The sequence below is a fragment of the Glandiceps talaboti genome, chromosome 11 (assembly GCF_964340395.1).
Source record: "Glandiceps talaboti chromosome 11, keGlaTala1.1, whole genome shotgun sequence".
NCBI lineage: Eukaryota > Metazoa > Hemichordata > Enteropneusta > Spengelidae > Glandiceps > Glandiceps talaboti.
The window spans coordinates 23985634-23997925 of record NC_135559.1 but is presented as its reverse complement, the minus strand read 5'-3'; the positions used below and the strand labels follow the sequence as shown (position 1 = coordinate 23997925).

The following is a 12292-nucleotide window of genomic DNA, read 5'->3' as shown; positions in this document are numbered from 1 at the left end:
TAAATAAATTAATGATATTTCTAGCCACACTTTAATTCCCTTTAAATACCTGCAGTCTTGAAGACAGAGACACTCCTTCTGGTTTTTGACCCATTCTTCCACCTGGCCAGACTATATTTGATTTTTCTACATTTAACTTCGTCTGGAAGTCCCATTCTCCAACCTTGACTGGAACAGAAGTACCTGTGTTTGCAACCTTTTGTGAATTGACAATCACATAAGAAGGAGTTGCTCTGTCTCCTTGCACGTTGAAAGACACCTGTCCAGTCTCTCCATTCTTTAACTTTGTGTCTATCAAAGTCCTTTCAGTGAGAATAAAGGTCGAAGGTCAGATACAACAATACTTACACATGGAAAGAAATATAGATGAAACAGTTTTTGCAAAAATTAATCTCATACACACACTTCAGATATAACAAGTCTTTGTAGAAGTCACAGCACCCTTCAAATACTTGACTTCTATGCGACTGAATAGAGACATGATTTCAAATGATGATAATGCAGGAAATTGCTGAATTTCAATAATTGAACCTGAGGATCAGAGTCAAAGCCAAAGGTCAATGTCTCAAAAGAAAGTTTAAACCTGGCAATGTGGGGGCAGTCACTTGGATGTAGTCTCTATGTATTAACATTTTTGAGTTGTGCTGTAAATCATGACTGTTCACTACAAATATCACTGCCACTGAATAAAAATCATCACGTTATGATCAATTCTTAACCCAAACACCCTAAACAACGTTATGATCAATTCTTAACCCAAACACCCTAAACAACATTCCCAACAATTCAGCCTAATCAGCTCATTAGTTTTAGAATTTTAGATTTTTGACCAAAAAGACACATTTTTAGACCTCATTTGCATATCACTGATGGGATCACCATGTCATGAACAATTGCTGATCTAAACACCGGGTAGGGAAGTAAATGAATTATATTACTTAATTATGACAAATATAGCCACCATTGTGCTGTTACTGCAGACTATAGCATCTGACATGCATATCAAAGATATACATACACACTTTGGCAATAATATGGCTATTTGACCTTGAAGATGGAGGTCAAGGTCAAAAGTAATGTGCCATTAAAAACCTCATGATTGATAACATGGGTGAAGAAACTTGAATGAGGTCTCTATCTCTTAAACTTCAAGAGTTATTGGGCAAAGTGTGATCATTTAAGACAAATATGGCCGCTATTTCGCTGTTGTCATGAGGGTTGTAAAACCAAGTGACGTGTATATGCCATCTATAACATCTCACATTTGTACCAGGTTTGGTTGAAAATGGCGCATGCATATTGGAGATACAGGTGGATACAGATGGACGGATGGATGGACAGTTGAACGGAGGCCAACGTAGTAGCCCCCGTCGAACTTCGCCCTTTGGGGGCTAATAATTATAGCAATAAAGTGACCTGCCATACACTGGGGTAGGGAAGTAAATTAATTATAGCAATGAAGTGACCTGCCGTACACTGGGGTAGGGAAGTAAATTAATTATAGCAATGAAGTGACCTGCCGTACACTGGGGTAGGGAAGTAAATTAATTATAGCAATGAAGTGACCTGCCATACACTGGGGTAGGGAAGTAAATTAATTATATCAATGAAGTGACCTGCCATAAACTGGGGTAGGGAAGTAAATGAATTATAGCAATAAAGTGACCTGCCATACACTGGGGTAGGGAAGTAAATGAATTATAGCAATGAAGTGACCTGCCATACACTGGGGTAGGGAAGTAAATTAATTATAGCAATAAAGTGACCTGCCATACACTGGGGTAGGGAAGTAAATTAATTATAGCAATAAAGTGACCTGCCATACACTGGGGTAGGGAAGTAAATGAATTATAGCAATGAAGTGACCTGCCATACACTGGGGTAGGGAAGTAAATTAATTATAGCAATAAAGTGACCTGCCATACACTGGGGTATACTATACTTACATCTTCATTCCTATTTCTAATTGACTGATCAACAAAGGTGCAAGTTACATTAAGTAATTGAGTTTACCTCCCTCATTGCTTATCCAGAATTCCTTATCCCAGTGTAGGGTCTGACCATAGCTACTTATCCAGAATTCCTTATCCCAGTGTAGGGTCTGACCATAGCTACTTATCAAGAATTCCTTATCCCAGTGTAGGGTCTGACCATAGCTACTTATTCAGAATTCCTTAACCAGTGTAGGGTCTGTTCATAGCTACTTATCCAGAATTCCTTATCCCAGTGTAGGGTCTGTTCATAGCTACTTATTTAGAATTTCTTATCCCAGTGTATGGTCTGACCATAGCTACTTATCCAGAATTCCTTATCCCAGTGTAGGGTCTGTTCATAGCTACTTATCCAGAATTCCTTATCCCAGTGTAGGGTCTGTTCATAGCTACTTATCCAGAATTCCTTATCCCAGTGTAGGGTCTGTTCATAGCTACTTATTTAGAATTTCTTATCCCAGTGTAGGGTCTGACCATAGCTACTTATTCAGAATTCCTTATCCCAGTGTAGGGTCTGACCATAGCTACTTATTCAGAATTCCTTAACCAGTGTAGGGTCTGTTCATAGCTACTTATCCAGAATTCCTTATCCCAGTGTAGGGTCTGTTCATAGCTACTTATTTAGAATTTCTTATCCCAGTGTAGGGTCTGACCATAGCTACTTATCCAGAATTCCTTATCCCAGTGTAGGGTCTGTTCATAGCTACTTATTCAGAATTTCTTATCCCAGTGTAGGGTCTGACCATAGCTAATTTGAATAATTTGATTTATCTTTTTTCTAGAGAAGTCATACAACATACAGAAACTTAGTGAAAGTGACTTTTTATGACTGACATCAACTAAATCAGTTTGGACAAAATCACATTTTTCTTAGTTCCTGTTAAACACCACTGTTCTGTAATTTCTGTAGTTAGTAATAGTATGGGTGCCATCAGTGGCAGCTTTAACACTTAACTATTGTTTTTATATCCTTCAAAAAGTTTGTGATTTTGAACACAGTCCCTCATGATCTAATCAAATACATATCACTATTGTAAGCTTCAGAGATTTAAGTATTACAAATATCAAATAGATATCATGCTATACAATAAAATGATAAAGAATTTCAGTAAATTTTAGAGTAAGTGGAACCCTTCAAAGGTAGACTAGACATTCACCTAAATCTCAACCTGAATTTGGTGTCAAAGTTGTCTAATAACAATGTACTTTGGAAAACAAACAATTTTACCTGTAAAATGAAGGTCCATCTTGCCAAAAATCACCAGAATTTTGACAGGTCTTTGGTGGCGCTGTTGTATTTTCTTCAAAGAAACTTTTCAATGCTTTTGCTATGATATGAATAGCGTCAGTTACATGGGAGAGTTCATCTGTACCATTCATCAAGTGAACACCAATTATACCTAGAAAAAGTATGTCAATCATACCTAGAAATAAGTATGTCAATCATACCTAGAAATAAGTATGTCAATCATACCTAGAAATAAGTATGTCAATCATACAACTGACAAGAAAAAATAGTGCCAAGGGCGTTGTAGCACAACTGTATTTGGCTGTTGCTATGAACATGGTCTTGTTGCTGGGGATATTTGCATACATTTTTTGGACTCTTTAGTCACTTACCTACCCATTCCCATTGTTAACTTTGTAATGTGAATTTCAATTCACAGTAATTTTGGAATTATAGATTTTTGATTTTTGATCAAAAAGAATAGTTGTTTACACACACACACACACACACACACACACACACACACACACACACACACACACACACACACACACATTTCACCATGCCTATAACACACTGAACCTGAGTTCTGTTGTGCTAAATTTCAACAAATTTCTAAACAAAATAGTAACTTTCAAAGCATTACCTTCGGGTGCTTGCTGGAGAGCTTTACCAATTAATGCATGCTCTGACACAAACCAAACATTTCCATTTGTTGTCAGATTGTGTTTAGCTGCTTCTGCATACACTTGGACAGCATCACCCTCACTACAGTCAAATGAAACAAATATGATTGTTAATCATGCAAACAAAATTTGTTTTTAGCTGATTCTGCATACACAGGATCACCTTTACAAGTCACCAGATTTAAACTGAATGCCTGCCATAAGAGCAAATCAATTTTTGGTCCTCCACATTTTTGGAATGCAAAATTCTGAACTTTTGGTATTATACATGATGTACTCCTCAATTGGAAAATTAATTATCTGATACTACGTGAAATTTGGAGCTTCCATAGTTAACATATTGCCTAATTATCAAAAAATCATTAATTATGCAATTAACGATTTGAAGTTAGCATTGTTAAGATATAGCCTAATTACTAAAAAAATATTGCCAATGGTATTGTAGCACAACTCAGTATTTGGATGTTGCTATGGGTGTGGCCTTGTGGCCACACATATTTGCTTACATTTATGGAATTGTTATTCACATGCCTACCCTTCCCCAGTTTCATCTTTGCAATAGAAACCATCGTTTAGCTGTTGCTATGGACATGGTCTTTTTGCTAGGCATATTTACATACATTTTTTTATTCGTAATTCACTTACATACCTGTCTTTTGTTATCTTTGTAATATGCCTGTAATAATTTCACTGTTACTAAGGGCATGGTCATGATTACTAGGAACAGTTGTATCAAAGTGTTTTGAACAGTACCTATAAACCAGATTTAAACTGTTCCTATGAATCTGTATATTCAGACATACACCACTTTTAGCTGAACAGTATCCAATTTATAATAATAAATATAAAGTTGACATGCTTGGTTTCAGTCAATTGACAATTCTATTCTATTTGTAATGGTTATTTTTGAGGCATCGACGAAACGAAAAACCTCGAATGACGACTTCACTTGGATCTCACAAAGGATCAGGAATTGACAGAAATATGCGACAAGAACATTGGAAAACAGTGCAGTATAACGACAAAAGTTGTACTACGTTTTGTCAAACTTGTTGGGAAAACCCAGACATTTGCAAACAAACCATCACAACTGTACAAAGAAACTGACCCCTTCAAAGTTGATCCTATAAAATCTCAAGAAAAAAAATAGGAACACATACATTGCCTGACTAGAGAGGGAGTCCGTGTGACGGTATCGAGATAAATTCAAATTCACCAGTCCTTGAGGCTTTGGCAAATATCACATTACAGTGCTAAAAAAGATACTTCGTTGACTACATATATCTGTAACTCTAGAATCAGACTGTTCATTTTGTGTCATGCTGGTCAGTTGTTTTCCTATAAATCCATAGCTCAAACGATTGACCATTTTCCGTGTTGTCCATTTAAAACTTTATGGCCATTCGCATTTCAGATCGGGTCTAAATTATTTACGAGATGGGTAGCCACACCGCAAATGTACTTGAGAAATGGTAGCTTATTTGAGAGGTAGTGTGGACGTCCTATGTTTTACAGATAGTAACAGATAAGATATGGTGGGAAATGCCTTGGCACATATTATTTCTCTCTAGGGTTGGTCTTATCACATTAATTTTAGTTACACCTTAATTGCATGTAAGGAGAAAATGAATCAGGTGGTGTATATTTTTGATCATGTAATGTTTTATATATTACAAAGTAAATGATAATAAGCAGCATAAATGCTCAGATTTGGAGTGCATTTGTGTTATGTGTCTAACAAGCAATCCACACACCCAAAATGGAATGAGCAACTACGAGCCACACTACACACATGTATTAGATGGGAGACTTCATTTCATGAAATGGGTTCTACTATAAATCATTTGAAGCTCCTTAATAATGAATAAAAGCAATAATACAATCAATGCTGATAGACTGATAGCAAATAAAATGTTTCATTTGATATATTTGAATTATTATAAAATGAACTTATTATTCTTGTCTTCCTAATTGTTGTGTCCCTAAACCGGTATGTCCCTATTAGTAATGATATGAGCCACATGGGCTGTTGAGTGTTGACTGCCGAATAATTGCCCTGAGCTTCTATTTAGTTCCTCTGTTGTGGTTCCGAATTTGCCGATTTTCCGAAAAGTGGCCCAGGGCTAGTTTTCAGAAAACTCCGGTATTAGCCGTTCAAGTGCTACAATCCCGACTTGGTGAGCCAGCAAGTCGGGTATAATAAACATTGTTTGCATCTCTAAAGCTGTTTGCAATGTCACTGACAATAGGTCAATAAAACTGATAACAACTGATTATAACAATGAGCTTAACTTTGCCTTGAAAATAATCTTGTGCTGTGAACTGCACTTTTGAATTACAGTGATCATGCAGAGAGAAAAATAGTTCCAAATAAAATACGCCACTTGTTCTCTGTTAAAATAAAGATGGTGGGATTTGTTGTAAAATGAAAATTAACTCAAACTTTCGGGAATTTGTTTCAGTGTTGAAATGCCCGAAAGTACCAGTAAGCAAGAGAAACATTTACAAATGTTGACTTGGTGTTATGTAAGAGTACATTATCACATTTGTAAATATTGGCAACAAATGCTACTTAGAGATAAGAAACGATAAGAAACCCCACTTGCTTGGTTAATAGGAAAATCCTGTGATGTGCATCCCATTAAATTTCAGCCCAATCTGCTTAGTAGTTTTGGAATTAAAGATTTTTGACCAATTTCTAGCCCTAATTTGTACATCACTGATGGAATCATCGTGTCAAGAACAATTCTTAATCTAAACACCCCTAAGAATGTTCCCACCAAATTTCAGACCAATCTGCCCAGTAGTTTTTGAGTTTAAGTTTTTTGACCAGAATCAAACGTCAATGGTAAGATCTTTTTGATTTGAACATTTTCCCAACTAGACACCGAAGGTAAATACACCCACCAAATATCATGGCAATCTGTCCAGCGGTTTTTGACTTTAAGTCGTTTACACACACACACACACACACACACACACACACACACACACACACACACACACACACACACACACACACACACACACACTTGGCCATGCCTATAGCACTACTGAACCTTATCAGTTCAGTTGCAGGCTTGGTAAAAATGGTCCCAAGACAAGTATATAGTGTTATTATATCTTTCTCATCTGTCTCCTAAAAAGATTACATTTAACATACTTGTGGACATGGAAAAGTACAATTTGTACATGGACAGCGTACTGAGGACTAAAATAGTAGCTGCAAATACAACTATTCAAAAGTCTTTTGTAAAGTCCATCTACATTTCAATTGCACTAAATCTCTATTTTATCAAGACCTCTGCTGAGTTTTGAAGTGTTCTATTTTATCAAGACCTCTGAGTTTTAAAGAGTTCTATTTTATCAAGACCTCTGCTGAGTTTTGAAGTGTTCTATTTTATCAAGACCTCTGAGTTTTAAAGTGTACCATTATATCAAGACCTCTGAGTTTTAAAGTGTACCATTATATCAAGACCTCTGAGTTTTAAAGTGTTCTATTTTATCAAGACCTGAGTTTTAAAGTGTTCTATTTTATCAAGACCTCTGCTGAGTTTTAAAGTGTTCTATTTTATCAAGATCCCTGAGTTTTAAAGTGTTCTATTTTATCAAGACCTGAGTTTTAAAGTGTTCTATTTTATCAAGACCTCTGCTGAGTTTTAAAGTGTTCTATTTTATCAAGATCCCTGAGTTCTATATTCTATTTTATTTTCTGTCTAGTAGAATTCTACAAAACACATCAGACCTGTGTTAAAAAAGTTTTGCCTTTTAGAGTTCCAAAATACATCATCCCTGTAGTCAGACTGTAACAGTGGCACTCTCGTTAAACCTTGAAATAAAGCAACAGTGCCACTGCTGTTGAGGTGTGCCCATAGTGTTGCATCTGCTGAGTCCTATATATTCACATATTTATAATACAATGTATGTTCTATTGTACTTTCTGTATAAGCAGCTTCGTGATGTGAGAATTAAAAGAGTGAACAATATTTTCAAAAGCTTGGCTTGGTTGTAATCTCTGTACAGTGTGCAAATCCTAACAAAAGACAATCTAATTGGCCAAACAGCTGTTACTCTATTGCGCCACACTTACAGACTGTATATGAGTACATGTACGCTATGATAACCATCATATTATCTTGTCTCCTTTGTAATGGATTCATTCATTTTGTCATTTGTATATTAATTCTTCTCAATCAAATTGGCAATTTATATCAAATAACTTTTTTATCCCTATTTCTTCAGTCTATTTTGATATGATTTAGTGTATGACATGCTAACCCCTGGTATACTATCAAATATTACTGTTAGTGAATTACTAGATTGACTTTCACGTCACAATTCACCATTCATCCTAATGTCAAATAAATGAATGGCTAACAGTTTACTCTAAGGTCTGCACCAACTTCATTATGTTTAGAGAAACACTGCAGGACTGTGAAAAAATAACTTCATTATGCTCTGAAACAACATCATCATGTTTAAATAGACAGGACTGCAATGACCTTATTATGTTTACATAGATACAGGACTGTAATGACCTTATTATGTTTAGATAGACAGGGCTGTAATGACCTTATTATGTTTAGATAGATACAGGGCTGTAATGACCTTATTATGTTTAGATAGACAGGGCTGTAATGACCTCATTATGTTTAGTTAGACAGGGCTGTAATGATCTTATCATGTTTAGATAGACAGGGCTGTAATGACCTCAATATTTTAGATAGATACAGGTCTGTAATGACCTCATTATGTATAGATAGACAGGGCTATAATGACCTCATTATTCCCTCCCAAACCATTAGCCATGTAAATAACTCCTTCCCAAACCATTGGCCATGTAAATAAGTCCTTCCCAAACTATTGACCATGTAAATAACCCCTTCCCAAACCACTGGCCATGTAAATAACTCCTTCCCAAACCATTAGCCATGTACATGTAAATAACTCCTTCCCAAACCATTAGCCATGTAAATAACTCCTTCCCAAACCATTGGCCATGTACATGTAAATAACTCCTTCCCAAACCATTAGCCATGTAAATAACTCCTTCCCAAACCATTAGCCATGTGTAAATAACTCCTTCCCAAACCATTGGCCATGTAAATAACTCCTGCACAAACCATTAGCCATGTCAATAACTCCTTCCCAAACTATTGGCCATGTAAATAACTCCTTCCCAAACCATTAGCCATGTAAATAACTCCTTACATACACAATTAACCTCATTCTCGCGCGCCAGAGCATATTTTCTGCCAATGCAATGTTGCCTCTACCTTTGGTGTCTGTTAAGCATTGCCGTAAAGAGAGAGACTAGTGGTTTTACATTCTTGCAAACCAGAGTTATTATCCTGTGGGAGGCTCGTTAAGAACGTTGCCGTAAAACAGGCCGTACGTTTGCGACGATGGTGGTTTTAGAACAATGAATTATCCTGTGTGTGCTAGCTTTCATGCTCACATACCTCACTATATTAGTATAATTTAGTCATCAACATTTTTAAAAGAGTACTTGACAATGTCCATTTTATAAAATAAAGACTATTTGTTAGTGCAATAGTCCCAACGGTATTGTAAGCTTTGATGAGATAGTGTGTGGATTGAGTTGAACATTTCTCATTATTTACCCTTCAGTAAAGTATGCTTTATGAGTTCATTTATATTCAGATCACATTGAGAGATTCAACACAGTCAGAATACATGTAATACACTAAAAATTCACCCATGCAAAAATACCATTTAGGACATGAATGCACATCAAAAGAAATTTAGAAGTATATTTAATTCTTGGTTCAGTACATTGACTTTGTATAGTATCAATGGTTGTCATGTCAATGGATATGTCATATCATTGCCATGCCAACAACTGTCATGTATGACTATAGTTGAAGAAAATTTCCTGTTAAAATCATTAAAGACAACCTTTATCTTTTCTGAAGCTTTTAGATGAACTGCCTTACGTATAAGGTTGGAAATGAAAGTACAAGATTGCTTTTTTTGTGTGCAAACAGCACAAATGGTAGACTGTAAGATACGTTGTGACGTTTCGCCCTCACCGGCCTCCTCTCACATAATGACCTCATTATTGTTAGGGGTTGGCCGATGTTTGAGGGCGCACCATCACGGCGTACCTTACAGACTACACAAATGGTTGACTAGTGTAAAGTTTGTGTTATTTAAAAAGATGTTTCCATATGTCGATCCAGTCCTGTTGTTACCTGTGCAAAAACACCATTATTTTACTGTTGTTAGGGGCAGTACCTAGTTGCTAGGTGATTATAGGTCAATTTTTCAAATACAATATTTAACTTGTTAAATAAGTGTTTGACAACACAGGAAGGTACACCTAGCAATTACATAACCTCTGTTTACAGACCACACCAGTCACACATTCATTTCCTATCACCTCATTCTTTCACAAGAATTCACTACCATCACAGCTGTAGTACACTTCTCTACACTTATTTCGTTTCCTTCAATATACCATTGAAGGAATCAACATGCCACGAAGCAGAAAAACGACACCTCACACTAGCTTTGCCAGGCAGCCACGACATCCAGTTACCCGTTCCCAGACAGGGGTAGACTCGCTCGAGACATCATGCATGCCACAGGAACGGCGAGTGCCCAAACGCCACCACAAACTGCCCACAACAACTACAGTTTGGACCTGTCAACAGGCAACGATCATCCATCGACTGAATACATGCTAACTACTGACTTCGCCGAATTGAGGCAATGCATCGACCGACTGTCGTCAGCCCTTGCCAATTCACCGGCACGCGGTACTCTGACTACGACCCCGCCAGCCAGCAACGACTGCCATGGGACACCACACACCACTCTAGGCGATAATACCAACAACACGAACAATGGGCATAGTGACCCCAATCTCCTCACCACATCAGGCACTGCCCCTACAAATTCGGACAAATTCCAAATTCTACCTCTCATCTCATGGGGGTACTTTGGTCTGGTCATGGCATTTCCACCCCTCAGTCTTGGGGACCATACTTTATACTTCTGCCCCCATTTGCCTCCAACTGGCATCACTCGGCCTCTAACAGGCCCCAACTCGCCACAACTTGCACCACAATTCATACTCACCCACCTTGCCATTGACCAGATCAGTAGTGCCCTCTGCCCAAAGTGGTTTTTGTTTATGCTAGATTTATTTGGCATGTAGTTACCTTTGTCTTTGTTATTTGTGTCTTGTGTTATTGCTCAGTATTATTTTATTTCCATTAAACAACCTGTTTTCTAACATCTGGATGTGTGTGTCAAACTTGCTATAGGCATGGTTTAGTTGCTAGACATACATTTAAATTTTACTACTGACATGGTTTAGTTGCTAGGCATACAGTTCACTTTTAAATAGTTACATGGTTTAGTTGCTATGCATACAGTTCACTTTTACTATTGACATGGTTTAGTTGCTAGGCATACATTTCACTTTTACTATTGACATGGTTTAGTTGCTAGGCATACATTTCACTTTTAAATAGTTACATGGTTTAGTTGCTAGGCATACCGGTACATTTCACTTTTACTATTGACATGGTTTAGTTGCTAGGCATACATTTAAATTTTACTACTGACATGGTTTAGTTGCTATGCATACAGTTCACTTTTACTATTGACATGGTTTAGTTGCTAGGCATACATTTCACTTTTACTATTGACATGGTTTAGTTGCTAGGCATACATTTCACTTTTACTACTGACATGGTTTAGTTGCTATGCATACAGTTCACTTTTACTATTGACATGGTTTAGTTGCTAGGCATACATTTCACTTTTACTATTGACATGGTTTAGTTGCTAGGCATACATTTCACTTTTACTATTGACATGGTTTAGTTGCTAGGCATACATTTCACTTTTACTACTGACATGGTTTAGTTGCTATGCATACATTTCACTTTTAAATAGTTACATGGTTTAGTTGCTAGGCATACATTTCACTTTTACTATTGACATGGTTTAGTTGCTATGCATACATTTCACTTTTACTATTGACATGGTTTAGTTGCTAGGCATACATTTCACTTTTACTATTGACATGGTTTAGTTGCTATGCATACATTTCACTTTTACTATTGACATGGTTTAGTTGCTAGGCATACATTTAAATTTTACTACTGACATGGTTTAGTTGCTATGCATACAGTTCACTTTTACTATTGACATGGTTTAGTTGCTAGGCATACAGTTCACTTTTACTACTGACATGGTTTAGTTGCTATGCATACAGTTCACTTTTACTATTGACATGGTTTAGTTGCTAGACATACATTTAAATTTTACTACTGACATGGTTTAGTTGCTATGCATACAGTTCACTTTTAAATAGTTACATGGTTTAGTTGCTAGGCATACCGGTACATTTC

At 36.7% G+C, this 12292-nt stretch overlaps 1 protein-coding gene across 1 annotated transcript in view; it reads right to left on the bottom strand.

The window, feature by feature from the left end:
- LOC144441941 (glutamate receptor ionotropic, NMDA 1-like) overlaps nucleotides 1–12292 on the bottom strand; it is a 166961-nt gene that overhangs the window by 48871 nt on the left and 105798 nt on the right. The window contains exons 4-6 of the mRNA XM_078131207.1: nucleotides 3866–3987; nucleotides 3220–3391; nucleotides 50–302 (exon numbers count right to left, since the gene is read on the bottom strand). Coding sequence (XP_077987333.1) covers nucleotides 50–302; nucleotides 3220–3391; nucleotides 3866–3987 — 547 coding nt within the window. The remainder of the gene's footprint in view (nucleotides 1–49; nucleotides 303–3219; nucleotides 3392–3865; nucleotides 3988–12292) is intronic.